The 23,199-nt window shown below is 35.5% G+C and overlaps 2 protein-coding genes across 3 annotated transcripts in view; one reads left to right on the forward strand and one right to left on the reverse strand.

Annotated features, from left to right (window-relative positions):
* The window catches only part of LOC136987077 (alpha-mannosidase 2-like), an 80,698-nt gene extending 72,900 nt beyond the window's left edge, over positions 1-7,798 (forward strand). Inside the window, exons 19-22 of the mRNA XM_067284734.1 lie at positions 4,510-4,651; positions 4,732-4,868; positions 4,942-5,241; positions 6,276-7,798. Of these exons, the coding sequence (XP_067140835.1) occupies positions 4,510-4,651; positions 4,732-4,868; positions 4,942-5,241; positions 6,276-6,428 (732 nt within the window). The 3' untranslated portion in view covers positions 6,429-7,798. The remainder of the gene's footprint in view (positions 1-4,509; positions 4,652-4,731; positions 4,869-4,941; positions 5,242-6,275) is intronic.
* A 106-nt stretch (positions 7,799-7,904) lies between these two features.
* LOC136987086 (serine beta-lactamase-like protein LACTB, mitochondrial) lies at positions 7,905-23,043 on the reverse strand. 2 transcript variants are annotated; one of them, XM_067284746.1, is made up of 7 exons: positions 22,485-23,043; positions 11,423-11,489; positions 10,997-11,187; positions 10,829-10,933; positions 10,615-10,780; positions 10,378-10,543; positions 7,905-10,297 (listed from the first exon to the last, which is right to left on the reverse strand). In XM_067284746.1, exons 1-7 carry the CDS (start codon positions 22,737-22,739, stop codon positions 9,637-9,639), a joined length of 1,611 nt encoding a protein of 536 aa, XP_067140847.1. In that variant the 5' UTR covers positions 22,740-23,043; the 3' UTR covers positions 7,905-9,636. The 2 variants fall into 2 exon arrangements, with proteins under 2 accessions (XP_067140847.1, XP_067140848.1); XM_067284747.1 differs by having other exon boundaries at positions 10,615-10,756; positions 22,485-23,040.
* Positions 23,044-23,199: the final 156 nt, after the last annotated feature.

Consider the following 23,199-nt stretch of genomic DNA (forward strand, 5'->3'; position numbering starts at 1 on the left):
CCGAATATAGGTTCTAGGAGTGTGAATTTTTAAAAACTCCACTTATTTCATTTAGAAATATTTATTTTTTGTGAATTATTTCAAAGTATTTTAAAAAGTATTTAGTTTTAAAAGATTACAAGTACTTTTAACTATATTAATTAAATGGTAAAATTTTACCTATGTGCACCATCATGGTGGAGGTGGCAACTGTTTGTGCTCCCAACGGATTCTTCCTGGAGGGGAGCTGCCAGCAGGCCGCCAATTGTTTAACGTCACTAGATATTGATACGTGTGTTCAAAAACTACCGTGAATAAATAACTAGTAATGTTAAACAATCGGCGGCCTGCCAGCAGCTCTCCTCCAAGAGGAATTCGTTGAGAGCACAAACAGTCGCAACCGCCACCAAATTCAGTACTAAACGCAATACACGTGTGCAATTCAGATACAAGTGCTGATTGGCTAGCATATTTTGGACGATCGCTCCTCAACGTATTATCATCACTTTGCCCGACTATACGATAGCAGTATTCATAATGACCGGTCAATTTGATAAATTATTGAAATTTATTACAATGCCCGATTTTGTTGGTCATTATGAATAATGCCTGTATTAATCACTTTGTCCATAACATATACACCCATATGATATGCACTTTCAATGTGCTGTAGCTCAGACCATTCATTCATTTTGTGTTACCATGGAAGGCTCCACACTAGACCCAATAGACTAACCCCACTAGACAGTGTTGGAATGGGAGGAAGATGACAACAATAATACAAGGGAGATGTGAGTAATGACAGAGAATATTTAACAGTAATTTTTCAAGATGTAGATATGGAATCATTATACAAAATTATGGGAAATGTAATTGTGCTTTTATAAGTAAATATAATTTCCTGAAAAAATAATTTCACAAATAATTGTATAAATAAATATATAAAAACAACGTTTAACAAGAATTACTCTGTTTCCGTTTATTCGTCCGTCGTTCGCTCCAGATGACAGTCCAATTTCACAATCACGGAGGCGACCTTTCCTTAGAGGCTACTGCCTCCGGAATAAAATGCAAAACAGTCCACTAGCGTCCTCTGGGCTATCGCCACTTTCACAAATTACAATTTAAGTAAAAAATATAAAAAACATGGCCGACGGTAACACATTTAATTGTATAAATAAATATATAAAAACAACGTTTAACAAGAATTACTCTGTTTCCGTTTATTCGTCCGTCGTTCGCTCCAGATGACAGTCCAATTTCACAATCACGGAGGCGACCTTTCCTTAGAGGCTTTTTTTATTTTTTTAATATATATTTTTTACTTAAATTGTAATTTGTGAAAGTGGCGATAGCCCAGAGGACGCTAGTGGACTGTTTTGCATTTTATTCCGGAGGCAGTAGCCTCTAAGGAAAGGTCGCCTCCGTGATTGTGAAATTGGACTGTCATCTGAAGCGAACGACGGACGAATAAACGGAAACAGAGTAATTCTTGTTAAACGTTGTTTTTATATATTTATTTATACAATTAAATGTGTTTACCGTCGGCCATGTTTTTTATATTTTTTACTTAAATTTCACAAATGTTTTCTCTGCTTTGTATACATATTTGAATGAATATACCTTAGCAATATGTTTTAGTTGTTTAAATAAAAATTAATATAATTTATATATGTATTGTGAAGTTATTTATCTAAATCTGTTGCTCAGTTTTATCTGTAGAACTGATTTTTAGCATTTTCTGCCGCTTGCATTCCTTGAATTTTTAAATTATGCTCTTAATCCATCCTCCTCGAAAATTTTAAGTATATGATTTAAGAAGTAGGGTTTCCCCATTATCTGGCATGTATTTTAGCTTAATTTTATGGTACAAAACTTCCAAAATTGTATTGTTGTGAAAATCAGATATAAAATTTACAGCAAGTAGTTTGACTAATAATGACAATTTTCGAGAAATATTTCATTATAAATTCTAACTTTTTCTGTTACTAATTAACTGTAGCCTATATTTCTAAGTATCTCTGATACAAAGTTCCATACCCATAGAAAACATGTTATGCACCCTTGGTGCATTCCATGTTAAGAATCACTGCTGTATGATGTTAAAATCCAGAGTGATCATATGAATATGTGGGACCATGCAGGTGAATGTCCAGAAATACCTCTCTCTCAATAATTTTGTAAAATAATTTCTTTCTTTCTGTTTGAATTGTTGGAATATCATTGTGATAATGGGAATGTTTTTGTTCCTGTTGTACCGACATTCCCAGCAAAATTTACAAATTACATTAAAACTTAACACCAATAACTATTGAGAAATATACATGCCATTCAATTTAAAATGACAAGGGTCTAATCAGCAAACAATCATCAATTGGGATTGAATTCAGTGTCAAGTTAATTGTCAATGTGAACTTTTCCAGTGGCTCAAGAAGGTGTCTAATTTTACTTAGAAACAAGTGGGGAACCAATTAAATTTTGGAGAGGAGAGTTCAAAACCAATTGAAATGTCCGATCAAGGGATCCAGTGTATAAAAACACATGTTCTGAGGACATGGGATGCCTTTTTGTATAGTTATGGCATAGTTGCTGCTGATGCACATGTTTGTTTGTGTTTTGTATAGTGCCAGCAAAGGTGCATGTGCATATACAGTACTATCTGTATGATTACAGAAGAGCAATAGTCATCACTGCCTCAAATGTGTGTTTGTGTACTCACCTTTTGTATAGTTCCTGCTAAAATGAGTGTACTTCTCTGCAGCGACTGACTTTCATACGCCTCTGAACATTTGTGTTCGCTCCTGGATAACCAGAACCTTCCCTTCTTTGGGGATTCCACAGAGCTTTCTTCCCTTAGGACTCTGCAAAGAACAAGACAAATCATCTTTGGATCTTTTGAACAATTCTAGGACCAACTGACCAGGGACTATAAAAGAAAGAACATCTCTCTCACTAATGTTTGTTTGTTAAGTTATGGCAATGCAACACGTGGGTGATCTGCCTAGGGGGATGCCTTCCAGGAGGTCTTTTAAGGGAAACTGGTCCCAATTTAGGCATTACAGACGTGAAGAAAACCTGGAAAACTCCACATGGCCAGCCCATCCAAGCAAGGTGTGAACCCACAACTGAACTCCCACAGCCAATTGCAGAGACAACATTTAGAGGACAACAGTGGTTTACAGATCGGGTAGACCACGGTCCAGAAAAATTTCATTGCAGAGATGGCATTTCTCACTTGCCACAATGTAGACAGTGATTAGAAACAAGTTATTTGACCTACTTTCTAGACTCACTCGATAGCAGGTTTAGAGGGCTTTTTGTAGTTTTGTTGGTGGAAAAGTTTAGATAAAAATGGATATCGTTCCTTTGATAAAAGTTGTAAACAGTACGAATCGACAAAATTATTCATTAATTAATTGCTTGGAGCAAAAATAACAAAATTAAATACTTTAAATTTGTTTTAAATGTTCAAATTTCGATATTCAAATGGGAGAAGACTTAAAACTACAATTAATTTAAATTAGATGCATTTGTTTACAATTCGAGTATCGTACGGTTATAAAACGTTAATGGATTTCGGGGTCATTGTAGTTACAACAGAACGTTCTGTTAAACAAATGAGACAATTTTAATAATTACCGAAATCTTTTTATAGAAATTTAAAAAATATATATAATAGTAATAATAAAATATTTAAAATTATTTATTTCTACAGTTACGAAGGGTGACAGTAATACGATGTTGAAATAATTTGTTAAAAATCTATTCTGAAGACGAATTTCGAATTCGCTATAAATTTTTTAAATATGGATTTGTTCGTATTTTAAACCGTATTGGCGACGAAATTAAATATTGAAATGAAAAATGGTCGTCATTAACTGCCGAACAATGGTTGTTGACAGCAAGATTTTATTTCCGGAAGCTTTCAGAATACAGCTGGCGACCTTTTCTGATGTCACAAACGAATAACCCGATTGGCCGAACGACTCCTAAAACAGGGGAGTAGTGGCCAAGAAAGTAAGAGCCAATGTTTTGGCAAAGTTCGTGTAGAGGGCGTTTAGAAATAGACGCTCGTTGTCTTTGCAACGCATTTTAAACCGCGGTTCAGCCAGCCAACGTCTATAGGTCGTTCTGTTGTTAAACGTCGTTTAACGTAAACTCTGTCTCTGCAGTCGGCTGCCAGTGTTCAGGGCACAAAGACCGCTGGGCCACTGGTGGACCCTCTCACTAAGGGTTCTCCTTCATCCTGAACACATGTCCTATATATGATCTTATCCATTCGTATCATTCAGTCAATCAGAAATCAAGAACATAAATTTTTCACATTACTGTCTGACTGTAATGAAATCTCTTGACCTCACAAACATAGAACAAGGAACTCAGTAATGCTGCAAATCAGAAATGGCATCAGCAAACTCCTTGAACTACTACTCACAAATTCTACTTTCATTAGATTTTAAAAATATGTAAACTTTAATATTATACTATCAAAACTATTATTGCAGCTCATAAAATATTTCCATTTTTCAGATAACAAAACGACAGACTTTTGACAAACTTCCCATTCAAGCAAATGTTTATCCCATGACCACCATGAGTTACCTACAAGACAATAGCACTAGATTCACCCTTCTCACTGGACAGTCACTTGGTGTTGCTGCTCTAAAACCAGGTTTGTATTTTATTATTATTTTGTTTTCGTAAAAAATTATTTGAATGTGATTTTTATTAATTGCAACCGTTTGAATTTAGGATGGTTAGAAGTGTTCTTAGACAGGAGATTGAATCAGGATGACAACCGCGGCCTTCAGCAGGGTGTGACAGATAACCGCAGGACACCCAGCAAGTTCAGGATTTTAGTTGAAAGACCGGCATACAACATGCCACAGGTTGAAATTCTTTCGGTTTTCTGCAGAGGACTTCAGCAATTGTCTCTCATCACTGTGTTCTGTTTTATTGCAGATGCGGCCAGAAGCAAATTCTTATCCTTCGCTGTTGTCATTACACGCTTCACTGTCATTGCTTCATCCACTTTTCATCATGGTCAGGCAGTGGGCCAAAACGGGGAACGAAGTCCTTCTGAGACCTTCATATTCGCCGGTGGGAACTCCTCTACCCTGTGATATGCATTTGTTAAATTTGAGAACGTTGGTAAATGGATCCGCCCTGCCAACAAATGCAACTGCTCTGTTTCTCCACCGGATGGGATTTGACTGCAGTTATAAAATGTGGGGTACCAGCTGCTCTTTGAAAAATGGAACGGTGAGTCGATTGTAGTTCTGCCACCACTGTTAACGTTTAGCAATAATCACGAAATCATTTTATGTAAATAATTTATATTTTTAAACTTTCCATTTTTACTATCTTGGCTGTTATGTATACATAACAAAGGAATGTATTGGAATCGTGTCAATTTGACCCTCCAAGTGTTTTGCAAATTTCCACTTTTTGAGTCCCCAAACCCAAAAAAGTCAAAAACAATTCTGTGGATGTGCGTGTTGGTGCCTATTTCATTTAATATCTTGGGATGGGATGAGGTGAAGATCAAGAAATGAAATTATGAAATTTGGTATGGTAGCTTGTGTATAAGGATATTGATGCTATTAAATTTCGGTGGTAAAAGGTCGAGAGCAGGGGTTCTCAAAGTGGGCAATACCGCCCCCCTGTGGGCGGTGAGTAAATCTAGGGGGGCGCTGGAGGCAGGGTACTGAACGGTAACCAAAGGCAAAAGTTGGGGTCACTGATGGGTTAGGGGGTGTTGGGTATAACTTTATGGAACAAAGAGGGCGGTGGATCGGAAAAGTTTGAGAACCAATAGTCGAGAGGATGGGGAGATAAAGGGTGGTCACCTGTCCAGTCTCCAGTGGGGTTGAACGTAATGAAGATTTTACTTGTTAGCATTTAGTTTTTTTATTATCTATTTATTTATAAAACTCATCTCCCCTCCAAATCAAGTCTCTTCCCATTTTATGAGAATTAAGAATATAAAACGTTTTAGTAACAAAATCTGATAGCAGATGGTGCCCCACACAATTTTATTTTTATGACTAATAATATAAAAGCTATTTTTTAAAATAAAATATCATAACAGCCAGGAAATTTACGAAACTCATTGCTAGATTTCTTTTTTTTATTCTGTAATATCATGTTAAAGCAGAACTCAATTGTTTAACCTAGCCACATTGGAAACGCTGCTCTCTACTGTACTTCTTGTTGGTAGGTTTGTACGGGTTCTGCTCTAACTACACTCACACGAACGCTTATAATTTTAAAATATATCACATATATATTTTCAGATAAATATTTCGGATACGTTTCCAAACTATTTTGGCCCTCAAGTGGAAGAAACGTCGCTTTCTCTGATGTATTCTTGGTCCAAATTTTCTAAAGACTCCAACATCCAATTGCCTCCCATGGAGATCGTGGTTCTAAAGCTGAATCGAAGTTGACCGTGAGTTCGACGGCGTGCCGTTACGTTCCTATTCATCCTACCATTCCTTTCGGTCGATTTTATTTCCCCAATGGATCGACACGTGTCGCAGACACATTTATATACTATAAAAAAACAATACAAAAACAAAAGACCATAGACCTTCAAGGTGACGTCATTTGTCGAGCGGAGATATGCTCAAAAAAATTTCAAAAAAACAAAAAAACGAATTGAAATATGAACTTGTATAAATGTATTTCTAATTGTTGATATGTGTAATATTTATTTATAAAAATTGAAATATTACAAGAAATATTTTATGTGATATGCCCAAAGAAAAATATATCTATATATATACACACACACACACATATATATATTATAAAAAATGTAATTTCTAACCAGAAAACACACACAAATTATATAGAAAATATACATATATATATGTATATTTATGTATTGTTTTCTAGTTTCATATTTAGTCATTTTAAACGTTTGCTACATTTTTCACTTTTGGGATTGTGAAAACTTCAGCAGAAATTGTATTATTATTATTATTATTATTATTTTCAATGATGTTGATGGCTGTGTTTTTGGCATTCACTTGGGGCAACGACCGCCATTAAAATTTAAAAGATATCATTTTTCCGATCAGTTTTCTGTAAAATAAATAGGTGTAAGTCTACACAAAAAGCAATTGCTTCTAGTCGAACTTTGGTTTCTGCATTGCAGAAACAATTTTCAAATTCTTATATATTTTTTGGAATTTTTGCAATTCATCCCAAATAGTCCCTTATCCCTGTGTACAGAAACATCATACGCGAATATAAGGACTATTTTGTGACGTATACACCAAACAGTTAGCGGAGTAGAAAGAACTAATCCACAGTGTCACTGCCACCTCCATGTTGCATTTTCAAACAAGGTTAATATTGTAATTAACAATCCGCAATTTTTAAACGGAAGCTCGAATTTATTGGAACTCTCCCCCCTCCGAGTTGTGTTCTCTTTATCCTTGTTTATACTTAAATATGTTACGGATTATTCGGAATGTGTTAATTACAAACCCGTCTTTAATGGGCAAAATGGAGATTTACGACGGGGACGTGTGTATATATGTGAAAATTCGAGTGTTTTTTGCTGTTTAACAGCAGCAATTTTTTATTGGAATTTGCCATGAACAGATACAGTATTTATTTTGAGTTATGGGATCGTGTCGTAGTCTGGAATAATTTGCAACATTCTGTTTTGTTTCCTTTGTGTTTCCATGATTTCACCAAAGAAAAAAAATCATATCTAGGAAATCAACGTGGAAGATTGTGTGTTGATTTCTCGACAGTCCAAACAAACTAGTGTATTTGGGGAAATAAAAAGAAAGTTAAATGCGCATCATTATACAAAAAAAGAAAATTTTGTTGGAATTTATAAATAAATTGTAATTTAACAACAAATAGTATTGAATGTTGTACATTTGAAATAAACTTTTTTATACAACTTTTGCCGAACAACAAAGATTTATTGTAATTGAGCACTGCGTTACATTTAATTGTCACAAGCAGTTCGGAAGATTGTCGTAATACAGCAACATTGTTTTTATTGTAGCATTTATTTTTATTGCTTTTGCTTTGGAACAAAACAAAAGTTACAATCCGTATTGTAGGTTCAAAAACACTGAATTTATTATTATTATTTTTTTTTATATAACACTAGTTCTAATATTCAATTGTCAATTATGGTAGATGCTGTGCCACCGATCGTTTCGAGAATTTAAGTCGGCATATTCAAGACCTTGATTCTATGGACTCGAACCAGATTCATTTTTTGTTTTGCGTGTTATTTCCAATTGTAATTAGAATATATTGGTGATGTAATAAATTTGTGGCAAAAATGAGCCCTTTGATTTTGTATACAAAATCACCTGTTCCGTCGAAAGCCAAAGGGCTTGTTCACATTAGTCAGTTACCTGAATTCAAGTGATCTGAAACCACTTGACCAATATGAATCTGACTTGAAATATAGTACATTGGCGTTCTTTCAAGTTGAATATGATTTCTACTTTCATTCTTGGATTATTTTGCAATGGCTTGTTATAACTTCATGGGGCCCTGGCAAATTTGAATTTGGGGACCCCACATACTGTATTGATCTTGGACATTTTTCTTCAAGGGAATTTTTTGGGGAACAGTTTTCTTACAAAAGATTGATTTCTTGCCCCGTGTTGGTGGGGTCCCCAAGCAGTTGCCCCCTTTTGTCCATAAGATAACGTGCCTCCTGTTATTTTGTGTGTTTATCTTCTGATGCAAACTACGTTAACAGAGTCACAAATTCACCGAGGCAATTTCTTCTGCTTCTCCATATTGACTGTTTCAGTTTACAACTTTCCAAGATTGTTAATAATTTGTTGACAATTTCAGTTGTTGAAATTCCAACATCTGCTAACTTACTCTATGCCATTTTTAAAATCTGCCCGATTCGAGTTACTCGCCAACAGACAAACTCGAATGCAAGTAACTTGACTAATGCGAATGATCCCAAACGACCATACATGTTATTGTTTACACGCAGTCCTAGAATCGAGGTCTTGTTACTTTAAATGAGTGAACTTCACACATTAATTATATAATTCGTAGTCAAAAGATTTCTCAACAAGGAATTTTTTTTTTTGTCAACAGTACAAACTAATAACACGACATTTCTGGCAGTGAGTTAAAAATTTCTATACAAAAACATTTATAGAATTGCGACAATTTCGCATTTAATCTTCCAGTGAAATGGATAAAATTTTCAAAATTTCAGATATACCAACAAACCATTAACGATTACATCACAACTTTTCGTTTTTTTCTTTTTAAAAGCTTATAACAAGAACAACTATAAGCATTATCAACACACGATGCTATAACAATGGCTAAACGTCTAGTGGCAAAACATTAACGTGCATTAACGGAACAATAAACTTTGATAAAGTATGTAAATATCGAAATTTCAATATGTGGTCTGAAACTAAAAAGAAAACTGTGCCATTCTTTACATTTCACATAAATGCCTCTAACATTTCTTATTGTGAGGAAAGTGGTAACAATTTGGTAATTAGCCGTAACAGAATTTGGAACAATTTATTTTGATCTTTGCGTTCCTCCTAACGTTTTGATTACCGGAAAGACAATTTCAACCATATGTAATTACTCAATGCCATTTAGAATGTGGTAAAAACAACAACGGAACAGTTAATGAATTCCGTCGAACAACATGGCGATTTCTGTGGCCACTTTTCTCAGGCCGACGCCCTGCAGATTGGTTACCACGGCAATTACCGTCCCCTGGGGTGGGTGGTCCCACTTACAATCGACTGCGTCCATGCCCCCCCGACACTGGCGTGGAAGTATTAGAAGAATGCTGCAGGCGCCCACTGCCAGGCCAGTGTGTGACGCGTTAAACTTTTGTTCCCTGCAGTAACCGTAATCCTGCTTGTGTGACATCACGCTCCAACCCATTCCGTATCTCAGCTCTGGTTCGTGGGGCCTTTCCGTGTTTTCCACTGGAGTCCACAGCTTCTTTACCGTGTCTCGCTTCAAGTAACCCCTCAGCTTACGTCCGCATTCGTCCATCTGTCGGCTTTCCGCAGAAGATTTATCCTGGTTTTCTGTGGAAGTGGAATTTTTGTACTTTTTCGGCAAAGGCGATTCGGTTTTCTGTTTTTCGCCCGTTTCTTTGGAAATCTTTCCTACATCTTCAGTTTCGTCCGCATATTGCAGGCTGTACAGCATGATGTTTCCGAATTTTAACAGATCGCCGACTGTGGAAAGAAAACCACCGCCGGCCCACTTGTACGAATTGTCGACATAAGGTGTGTTTTGCACTTTCCCCTTTTTGTCTTTGCAGTAGTGTCTGCAATTAAAAAAAAACAACGGTAATTACCACCAAGTTGGACATTGATACACTAACAAACAATCGTCACACATACCAACCTCGATCTATGATAGATAATGGGTTCGTTAATGTCTAAATAGGTTTTCGTCAGCCCTAATTCTTTGAACAATTTACATATATACACGTCAAAGGGTTCTTTGACAACGGCTTCCACCATGGCACTTACTAGAGTCCAGCCGTGTGTGGTGTATAAGAACTTGGTTCCTGTATTTCATTTGAAATTCACATAAAAGAGATTTTAAACATTTCCCAAATGAAAGCACAAAGATGCTTACCTGGTTTATGAATTAAAGGATCGTCTTTGAATAAATCCAAGGCGGATTTTACATTCTCATATTTATCTTTAATAAAATATTCTTTCATTTCTAATTCCTCCTGACTTTCTTTTGTGGATTTATTTTTATTATCCTTGTCTTCCTTTAAGAATTTGTAGTACAAAAACTATAAAAGTTAAAATACATTTTATAACATTATAAAGGTCCGTCTTACTTTTGAGGAAACATTATCCAATTTCTCCTGTTCCTTCTTAACATTTTTCTCATAATGTCTGATTCCGCTCAGGTGAGAAACCAGGTGACGGCAGGTGATGTCGACCTTTAATTGTTTTAAGTTAGTGGAGTTTTTTAACTGCATAACTATAATTTGGAGAAATCTCACCTTTTTGCCTTCATACGTCTTCTTGGGAAAATATGGTACATACTCTTGCACCGGTTTATCTAAATCCAATTTCCCTTCTTCCCACAGTTTTGCCACTGCTATCATGGTGATGCTCTTGCTGATGCTGGCTATTCTCATTACAGTGTCTTCCGTGCAAAGTACCCTGTTCTCGATGTCCGCATACCCCAAACCTACCAGAAAATCCACCATCCGTATTATACATATATTACAATTATGTATATTATAAATGTAATATGGTGGTTTTCGACCCGTTTTTTTAGCCGGTTGTCCTAACTGCATATTTTGGTGCTTGTGACACTCCCATTAACTTACCCGATAATTTATTTAAATTTTAAATAAATTATCGGTTGTTAGAGAATTTTGTGATATCAGAACATGGGAAAAACCCAATTTTGCTCATCGTACCTTCTTGCCACACGGGTTTTCCGTCAATGCTAACTCCCACGATGATGCCCGGTGCCCCCGTTTCGTCCTGGAAAAAAAGGCCATTCTTAAAAGTAAGAAAAGCATCTGTATGAGAAAATTTAAAAAAAAGATGAAACTTAAGAATATTAGTTACACGATATGAACTTGCTATGTGATAATCGCCAATGATTTCTCAACTCCTAGTGTTGCTGTATGAATACCTCGAGAGTAGACAAAAAGAAACTTTTAAGTATGTACCGCTTAATTTGACGATAATTTTTCTTTGTTACAAATGAAAAAAAGCACAATTCCAACGTGCAGCGGAGTGAACCTAATGGGCTACGCTGCCATCAACACATTACTACAATACTGTACGTAAGAAATGTGGAAAATTTTAAATTCATTTTCTGACAAATGCTCCACAGTCTTTACTGTGGATTACTGGAAAAGTGGTACTCCCATAACAAAAATTTGGATGTAAGCTGGTTAAATGTCTGAATTTAACCAAATTTTTTCTTGTAAGGTGCTTTTCTTGCATGCCAAATGAAAGAGCTTTAAAATGAGTCAAAAACAGCTCTGTATGACAAATGGTTACCGATTTATGACATTTTTATATATTGGAATGTCAATTATTTTTGTGCTCTTGACAGTTTTCAAAATCCTGTATAGAAAAAACTTATAAATCTGGATTTTCAATGTAAAACTATAGTCTGTCTATGAAAAGAATAGACTTGAGATCAACATACCGTGTGATGTCGCTTCGGTTAAAACCAATCGGCACATTCCCTAATGATGTCGGCACTTTTCGCTTAACGTGTCGGGCAATGTGTGAATTTTACTTTATTTTCTCTCACTAGATGGCAGAATGACTTTTCTATTAATTGTATAAATTTTTTTATAGCACGTATTAACTATAAAGAATCATGAATTTAACAACTACTATGATGAACTTCCTTGTATTCTAATACCTTGAAGCTCTCATAGCCATTCACACTTTTTGAAGTTCTCCAGATTAGACCTGAAAAATTCACCAGGTAGTAAAACATAAAAATAAACAAAGAATACCTGTTTAACTTACTTTAATTGACATCTCCTTCCATCTCCTGATAATTGAGCACATTTACTTTGTGTCACTTTATTAAGCCGATTTTAATATCTTTGATGAACTGTGCCACTTTCGGGAATTTTATGTGTGGCTATATTAGTAACTTCTTAAATTAGTATAAAATCTGTTTGATGCTTAGCACTGTGGGAGAAGTAGGATGTTAAATCCTTTAGAAAAGGATTGAACTCTAAGTACAAGGTTAAAGCACTGACTGCGTGATTAGTGGGGTTTCTCATTTCCTAGTCTTTCGCTTAACCCTGGATTCCAGGATAAAAGTGAACCGTTTCCTGGGATCCCAGGGAATTAATTATTTTTAAGATATCATTTGATTTCAAGATATTTTTTATTTAATTATTTTTCATTTTTTAAAGTAATTTAATACATTCTGCAACCTCTAATGTTACCACCCATCTCGTTTTCACCCAGACAGTCCGGGAATTGACTCACTGTCCGAGAATTTCGTAGAAATTGTGAAATTACGATGAAATTCTTGCAAATATTGTTATAAGTTTACACCATTTGAACAACGAAAGACCTCACACTCACCGAAACTCATCTGCCATTCCACCATGTTACTCTGTTTATGCTGACGCGCAATCTGATTTAGAACCAGCATGCACATTATTCTTCGCATTGTAAAATGACATTGCGCGTGCGTCAGGAACTTCAGTTCAAACAAACCTGACCTGCTGTCCGGGTCGGCGATTTTTGTAAAGGTGGCAACACTAGCAACCTCCAAAATCATATGAATAATGCTGTGTAAGATATACAGGGTGACAATAATTAACCCGTACAAGTTTTTTGTATTGTAAATTTATTAAAGAAATGAAAATTAGCAAAACAACAGCATATAACAGTGACAATACTTTACGTATTAATCAGATATTCAGCCAGTTTCAAAGTGGCATCCTTTTGCTTTGATGCAGAGCCCCAAACGCGTTTTGAAATTCTCAGCGATGGGCCACGCTCTTCTGGAGACAGTTTGTCTCACTCCCAGCACAAGGATTGCTTCAGCGACTCCAAACTTCCATGGCGCTTAGAACAGGCCCTGGTCTCCAAAATGGACCACACACTGTAGTCCATTGGGTTCAGATTCAGCGAGTACGGTGGCCATTCCGCAGACGAGATGAAATCGGGAAAATGAGCCTTGCACACTCCTGAGTCTTCTTCGCCCTGTGTGTCGGCGCCGAGTCCTGCTGAAACGTCCATTTCGCACTGCCAAAATGCTGCTGAGCCCACAGAAGTACCACAGCCTCGAGAATGTCATGGTGGTACACATCTTGATTGATTTTGGCCCCTTGATCGACGAAAACAAGGGGTGTCTTGCCGCTCGCACAAATTCCGCCCCAAACCATGACTGACATTGGATTTTGTGATGTTCGATGACGGCTGAGCGTCCAGGAGCCCCCGCGGACCAGTTCCTGTCGTTTTGATGGTTGTACGGAGAAAAGCTTCTCGTCTGTGAAGAGAATGCACTCCCATTGTCGACCTGCGGCCCGACGCTTGAGTTAACGGGATCTTTGGAGTCTCACGCACTTGTTTTCATCGGTGAGGAGCTGAACCTTTTGGAACTTGTAGGGCTTGAGTACGAGTTCCTTTTTCGCCATTAACCGCACCGATTTGCGATTGATTCTGATCTCACGAGCAATTTTTCTCATGGAGACCTTCGCATGTCAGTCAACTCGCTTTGTGATGGTCTTGCGGTTCCTAGACGTGTTGACAGTGCGCTTTCTTCCACGTCCGGGACGGTCACAATTGTGGCCAAGCTCCTTGAATCGCCGAACTGCATCTGAGACTGTCATTTTTGGAACACCGAGCAGACGAACAATTTCACATTGATGCTTTCCTTGCCGGAATAGCTCCAAAACTGCACAACATTTGTTCGACACCATTAAAAAAATAAAAAACTAACACTTATTACATCGAAAGTACATCTACACAGGCAGGAAATCATGGAGAATTAAACAATAGTATGTAAATTGGTGACAGTAAAAAAGTTCAGGTGCAGCATTGCTACAAACTTTGTACGGGTTAATTATTGTCACCCTGTATATTAAAAATTACCTTTGAATTACGTAGAAATTTTCACAAATAGAAAAAATTTATTGAAAGTTTGCTGGAAACTGCATACAACAGCAAACAATAACAGCAACAAAATGCCTTTGAATTGAGTTGAAAATTAGAAGTTTGATCTAAGTTCATTTTTTTTTTTTAAGTTAGAAGGTAATTTTCAATATTTAAATAAAACATAAAAATTTACAATAATATTTTGTATTATAATAAGGTTTTAAAAAGCAAAGACGGTCAATATTCCGATCACTCGATCTGATTCTTATTTTAGTAATGAAAAGTTCTGCTACCGAGAATGCCCTTTCCGATTCAATTGATCTGAGTGGAATTGAGTTTAATGCATTTAAGAGAAGACGGATGTTTTTTCACCCGTAGCCTGAAAGATTTCTAGTTCATTTTTGAGATTGCAGTACTTCTTTTGCTCTCTAGTATTCTCGATTTGTCTTCCTCAACTGCGGCTGCTTTAATAGTGGCATCGAGCTTATATCGCGATAATTCGGCAGTTTGTTTGGTTTTAATAATCGGGTTTATGAAGAAAAACTTCATACTCATTTGTATCCTTGCCCAATTTGCACAACTTGGCGTAATGTAGTTATCGAAGCTACCGGGCATAGTTAAAAATTAAGACAGCATAGTATAATTATTCCAGATATTACAGGTTCTGACAAGTAAAGAATTTTCAGAGTCCTGTCACAAATAGGCTACATATTGATTATTGACAATCTGTGACATGCCATAACAAGGAAAAATTAAAAAAAAAAATCTAATAAGTAGATTTAAAATTAATAAATACAAATGTATTCTGACACTTTATGAGTTAATTATACTTTCTATTTGCAAAATTTCCTCAACCTTAACACAAAATAAAAAAAAAAGTGAAGTTTTAAGAAATTTGCGGGATTTCCCGAGTTAAAAAAACAACCCCGGGATCCCGTTTGAGAAACCCTAATGACTAGTGCATAGAGCAAATGAATGACAAATGCAACCCATCACAAAATCAGATGGTATGTCATCTTTCAACAGTTTCTGAAATTCACTGTTAATGCCCATCATGGAGAAACACTACTAAATCCAATGATATTGCTATGGGGAATGCCATGATCCGGCAGAAGAGTTTTGATGGCACCATAAAGACTGAGCAGTTCTATCTTCTACACAGACCGTGTCTAGTAATGCATCAGCTACATCTTTTTTATCTGTGCACTCGGCTATTATAATTGAAAATTTTTGATCCTTGTGTATTTCGGTAAGTTTGAGACTTTTCACAAAATGATATTCCATCCTGATAACATAAGACAGTTTTGTTTTCGTTATTGCCAACTTTCCAGCAATTTGGCTATCTGGAAATGTATGTTTACATATCATTACAAAATGATTGGCACGAGCAAATGGGATGTTGTGCACAGAAAAGAAGCTAGTGATTATTAACTCACTCTTGACTATTTCTTCATCCTCTGTTGACTCTTTCTTATCAAGAAATTGAGTAATAACAGCTGTCAATTTAGCAGACTGATAATTACTTTTATGTTTGGCTGAATCTTTATGCTTTATTAGCACAGATTTGTTTGCATTTTTAAATGTAATATTGTAATATTACACTTACAGTAACTGGATTTTTTGCTGTTTATATGTCTTTCTGCAGCCGATCTTTTAACCTCTCTTCTTTAAATGCTTGAGAATACAACTTGTTATGGCTCCATATGGTTGAATTGGAAGTACCGTAAATATAAAAAGAAGCGAAAATATTAATAATTTAAATAATTTGTCAAACACCATACAAATGATCTCTACGACAACACCAACACTGCAAGACCTTGCTAGACACTGAATGGTTGTGCAACATGTATGTTAAGAAAAGGAAAACAAAACATGTTCGTTTCAGAACATGATTGGCAAAGTTGCCAGTTGACAGATATTATAATTTACAGATTTTTGTTTATTTATCAGATTATGTTCTGTTGCTGATTTCATGAATATAATAGTAAAATATGACAAAAACATATGTAATTCCACTTTCGTTTAAATTTTCCAAGATTTTGGTAGTTTTTGATTAGAAATCCCTAAATCCTCAGGTTGCAGCTAAATTCCCTAGATATGGAAAAAATTCCCTAGGAGTGGTAGCCCTGCTCGTAAACAGTGACGTGTTTAACAGATGAGGAAGAAACCAGAAGTAACTTGCCACAACTAAGTGATCGATGGCCAATGCTCATTGGTTAATACCCAAGTTGATTCTTTCTATAGACAGACTATAGTAATATACCAAAAATCAAGTTAATCTGAAGGTTCACAATTATTATTCAAAAACTGAATAATTTTGAACCTTGGACCGTACATTCCATCCATTGCTCTACAAACATTAAAATTATATTCAAATTCATGCCAATATGCAACAAGTGATGATCAATCTTGGCAATCGCTATGTGAACGTACTCGTTCGGGTCGTTCAACATTATTAACTTTGTTGCAAATCCTTGTTTATTGGAAAGTGCAATAGAAATATCAGATACCGATACCGAGGTGGCTGGGTAATGAAATTTCGCCAGTCAATCTGTTGCCGTGACACTTGTTACTCACATTCTGTAATAAGTACATGGCAATGTGTTACTTTTGTTTGGCAAAGAATTGCAGACGTCAGTTTATCTTTGAAAGATAAAGGATAAATATTTGAATTCTGAAAAAGTCAGATATAAATTTTATTAATTTTTAGGAAGCAAACTATGGTCAAAAACATTTTAAACTGCATGTATAAGCAACAATGTTATGTAGCACATTATCTTTTATATGCAAAAATTAAGCTTTGTATAATTATTCACTTCATAACTTTTTATCAAAAAACATACAACGGGCAAAATTACATATATTTGAAACACTAAACCTCGCACTAAATTTATTTGCACAAACTTGTCCAATGTTTTAAATTCTACCCTGTGGGCATTAAGAGGGACTTTTTAGCAAGCCTACAATGGGGTGAACAGGTGGCAAGGGACAATGTCTCACTTTTCCGGATGGACCTCAAAAAACTGGAGTTTTTTTGGCTTATCCAGATCTGACTCTGGGTATGCCAAAGCCGTTATGCTGTCCCTTAACCACTTGACCATGTGGACATTCAGTAGGAACTACCCTTAGTTATATTCTTACATTGATTCAAAACATGATATGTTTTTCTTTTGTTTTCCAGTTTTTTATAACAAATGAAGTAAATTGATTAAATTAAAATCAAATGCATCAACAGCTGAATATCATTAATTCTTTGAAAGTGAATGGTGTTATCAGTATACTGTATATCCATATATCCAATGTACAGATAACATACATTTGATGTAAACATACTGACATTTCAGACAGATTATTTACAAGAAATAAATTATGATATCTTGTTTCATTATTCGCTCAACATAAACAAACATTAATCTTCCATTTTCTGTAGATGATGCTAAATGCAATTATTTAACTTTGATAAAGTACAAAGTTTACAAATCAGACTTTTTATCTATAGATGGAGAAGATAGTATTAATCAAATTGAATACAAATACCGTTTAAACGTTTAGATTCTTTTAAATACAACAGTAGAGTTAAAAAAAAAATTATTTTTTATATGCTTATAAATGGGTATCAAACCAGTTCAATAAACTGCATTTTCATGAATTAATTTTCTAATTCTTGGACCTAAATACATTCATTGACAAAAAGTTATGCACCAAACCAGAGTCATTGGAATTGAATGAAATCTTATTAGTGCAAACATAACGGTGGTGATTACAATATCATAGAAAAAGGATAATTGCTTGGATAAATGGTAAAATCTAAAACAAACATTTTAAGTATTGTAGGATCTCTACTTGGATTATAAGCAGTGATATGGCCAGACGTGGAGGTACCATATGCTATCCCATGACGGATTTGCCAACAGATGTTGCAACTGCTGTGGATCCCTCGCATTCTTAGATGGCTAAAGCCAGCATCCCATGTGGTCCTGTCATACTCAATGGGCAATGAATAAAAAGACTGAGTGGGCACAAGAAATGTGGAAATGTGACGGAGATATTTCTGGAAAACCTTAGTCACGTATGGCCAAGCATTAACTTGCTGGAAAATGGTCATTTGTGTTCGGTTCTCCATGAAAGGCAACATGTAAGGTGTGAGATATACCAAATGTACCATGCCATCAATGTCCTTCATATCATTACTAAGGGTGACCAGCTGTCATGTGAGACGTTCACCCCAGGTCAACAGTAAGGGCAGTGTGCTGTTCAACAGTAAAAGTGGAATTAAATTCTCACCAGTTTCGGCCCTCACCTAAATTTGAATTTGATAGGCCTAAGTTAGGAACAGAAACAGTGATTTTGGTGTCTGTTTGGTTCATTTATCTAAGGCAATTTGAACTCTACAGAAGGTTACTTGAAAGATACTGGCAAGCAGCTAAATAAGCAAACCAAAGGCAAAATCCATTTCATATGCAACAAATCCATATCATTGGTCTGTTTACCATCTAGACTTCCAAGTGAAAGACAATCAAGGTTGCTAAAAATTAAAAATACTATATCTTTTATGATTTAGCTAGTTGTTATTCTTTGGATTATACAAACTTATTTGGTAGTACAGTGGCATGCCATCCATGGAAGCTGTGGAAGCACTGCTTCCCTTGTATTTTCTAAATTATAAATACATATTGTGTGATTATTTTCATATTTTAATGTACTTTGAATTAATTAAAATTAATATTTTTTTATAACTGCATTATGCATCTTATTACAAATTTCTATACTACATGTGAAATAAAATGATAAGATTGCTATTGTATATTCGAATATAAATTCGTATATGCATATTCCCAACGGAAGCGCCGTATTGTCAAATACGGGACGGCTTCCGTGGCAAAAATATTTGAATGGTGTAAAGCATCCAGATTATACACATTTGCACATGCACTTTACAGAGCACCAACCTCACATGGTTTAGCTCATGGATGCTACACACCAAAATATTGTATAATGCTTCCAATGATTCTGTCCAGGGCCGGCACAGCCACCCTATCATCAAATGTCACCATACGCCACTGATAATGAGCTAATAAAATTTACATGTTTGTTTATCATCATTTAGTATTTAAAAATTTGAATATAACCACATTACACCTTGTGGGAAAGTGGCAGTATATTTTCTCCTTGTACTTGCTCACCTTTACTTCCATTGTTTTTCAAAGATTGTAATAAAAATAAACATTCTGTCTTTAATTAATTAATTTGTTTAGTAGATATATTTTTTATTTTATACATTATTATACCTGTTTTTTTTTTTTTGGAGTATTATGGAAAAAGCTTATCAGGAAATGTCCACATAATTCAACCAATCTGTTCCCTGATATCACCCAATTAAATGGAATCTATTATATTTATGAGGAATCAAGTTTTTTTCCTTTAATATCTCAATGTAAATTGCCATATCAGCATAATGTGACAATACAAATTGAATAGGCTTGCCATAAAAATTTCATAGACAAATGCCCATGATCAGTTGTCAACCTATTTTTCTTTTTACAAATGTTAAACTTTGGAACAGTTTCTTTTAGATGTAATAAATATTTACATATTTATAACATCTAAATACACTTAATGTCATAATAGTAGAATAGTAGTGCAGATACAGGCAACTTAAATGATATATATCGATTGTACGTTCTTTGGAACTTAATATAAAGTTGCTATTGAGAATATATCGAATACCAAAAGCACATAATAATGCCTCCAAGTGTCTTGCTATTTTTTGGAATCCCAGACAATTAGATACATTAGATAAAATACTGGATGACTGACGAAAACCTGAGCTGTCCAGCTTAATCCTGGATATATTGCAAGCCTACATATGCACATTTCGTAGCCATCTATATTACAGTCAACTCGCATTAATACGAATTGCTAGGGAAACAGTAATTAGTTTGCTTTACTGAAAATTTCTATTAAAGATTTTCAGGGTCAAGATTAAGGTTATATAACTTAAAGAGATAAGGATTAATAGTTAATCAAATACTCCAAACCAATTATGGTGTGTAGATAATGAAAACAGACAAAAACGAATCATTACAAAACCTGACGAAAAACTCAGGAGGAGTTCAAAAACGTTCATTTTGTCTATTTTCGTCATTAAATTAAATTTATTTACAAAAGAAAATTAATGTTCTAAATGATTTTCAAATCAAACAAAATGAGGAGGAGACAGTATTTGCCATTTATGTATGGAGCAGTATATCAGAGTTGTTAAACAAAACAAAGCTAAAAAATCTGTAATTTTTTTCTGTTGAAAATTGTTTGAGAAAGTATAAAATAGTTTTTGGTGTCAAAAGAGTAAAAAAGGAGCCAAATTCAATGCAAAGTAGCCAAACCAGCCAAACCCCACATGCAACCTAGCATTTGTTTACCTGGGTCCACATCCATTTAAAGGATTGGGGATCCTTAAACCTTTAACCCCTATTTTCTGAGTACAGTAGAATAGTCTGCTAAAACCAGATGTTTGAATTGCTCTACAGAAATCAAACCTGTCTGCTTACTAGAAGAAAATTCTATTCTACTCAAAATGGAACATTTATTACAGTAGCTTTCTTGTAGTTTTTCTTGCCGGATTTTGGTTGTACGTAAGGTGACCAGATGTCCCAGATTTGGGTTATTAGTACTGCATTGAACACAGTCCTGGAAAGTGTCCTGCATTTGGTCATGTAACATTTTCGACATGTTTGCAAGTTGTCAAGAGCACAAAGTTGTCGTTTTCTTTTACTACTAGTAGCCTGAGACGCCCCTAGTGGGCGTTCTAGCAGCAACGGTGTCATTCCATGGTATAAATCAGTGATTCTCAACATTTTTTTCGTCACGGTACACTTTTAATAATTTAAAAATTTGGCGGCACACACGGTTACTTTGGTAAGTACCGCAGGACAACCGGTGACGTCATAACAGTGATTTTTAAACATAGTTGGTTATTTAGGTCAAAGTTTTCTAAACACCTTAGTAACTACCGGCAGTTACCGGTAACACCGGTTACAATTTCCAAACGCGCCTTTAGTAGGTAGAACTAATTGAACCACTTGTCTGACGTCGCTTATGTATGGGTATTTGCAGTGATGGCACACTTCAAAAATCTCGCGGACACCCCTAGTGGGTGTTCTAGCAGCAACAGTGTCATTCCGTGGTATAAATAATAAATTCATATCAATAATTCAATAATAAATTCCTATTGCAATAATAATATACTGAATTTATTATTAATTTAAATAATTCTAGGGGCACCCCTAGTGGCCGTTCTAGGCATACCATGACAGATATACAAACAGCGCCATCAAGTTGTGAAAAAAAAATTTTTTTTCTATAAAGAGTTATTTTTAAGTTTATTTATGTATTTATATATTTTTCTACTAAATTATTTATTAATGAATTAGTTTTTATTATTATATATATATGTATGTTGGAGGTCCACCCCATTTTAGCTCCCACAACACAGAAGTGTCCTGCATTTCAACCTAACATATCTGGTAACTTTAGTCGGTAGTGTGTTTTTGTACTACTTTTTATTGTTCGTGTTGAAAAGTGTAAAAAGCAACCATTATTGGAAATAGGGTTATTTCTTAGAGGTTGCAAAGGTAATTTACAGTTCGGTTTAACAAATTCTGGTAAAATTTTTGTTCACTTTATCGTTGGAAAATTAATGTCATTACAATGACATTTTGCCAGGGTGACGGCAAAATTCGCCCTATCGGCATTTGTTCTAAGGCTACTCGACTGTATCGCTTCTCCAAACTAGAAACTGTAACACAATTCTTTGTCCGTCGACAATACCGTACTAGATTTTGTTACTTATTTCATCTACACCCTACGTACAATTACTACAGAAACCTATACCTTTACTCTCCTCAGCAGATCTCTGCTCTTCTTGATGGCCACGCGATAGTCGGGCAGCTGGTCGCACTCGCAGACGCGGAAGCCGGGTGCCAGCGCGTGGTATCCGCAGAAGAGGAGTCCTCCGGCCAAGAGCGCACTTCCCAAGCGGAAGGTCTTCCTCTTCCATCCGGTCCGAGTGTTACCTCCAAACCTGGCAAAAGTCGAATATCTTCTGAGCAGGCAACAGTGTAGATGCAAAGGCTTTGAAGCAATCATTGCAGAAGACGGAGCTCGCTTATAACGCCTCGGAAATAATTAAAGTGCAGAAGCATAAAATAATGCAGGAGATAAACAGAGTGGCAAGATAATATCGATCATTCCTCCATTTGATTGTCGGTGCTTCGGGGTCGAAGTTCAATCGTACTTTTCGGCCACGATAGTTTGCATCTGTGCAATCATTTCAATTTCTTCGACCACAACACCAGAAACACGTCGGTAAACAATCGACGATTCGGCCCTCTGTTTATATGCCAGCACCCGATTAAAACTAGATACGAAAAGCTACTCAATAACGGAATTTAAATCGATAATCTTACTAATCAAAGAAAATCATATGATTAAATGATAAAAAAAACTCAAAAAAATTTTAAAATATTTCCACAATTAAACATAATTAATTTTAGTTTTTGCAATTTTTTATCGTTTTGTATTAATTAATAGACTACAGAATAGAGAA

Source organism: Centruroides vittatus, unplaced genomic scaffold (genome assembly GCF_030686945.1).
Source record: "Centruroides vittatus isolate TY-2023 unplaced genomic scaffold, ASM3068694v2 scaffold_1444, whole genome shotgun sequence".
NCBI classification, from domain to species: domain Eukaryota; kingdom Metazoa; phylum Arthropoda; class Arachnida; order Scorpiones; family Buthidae; genus Centruroides; species Centruroides vittatus.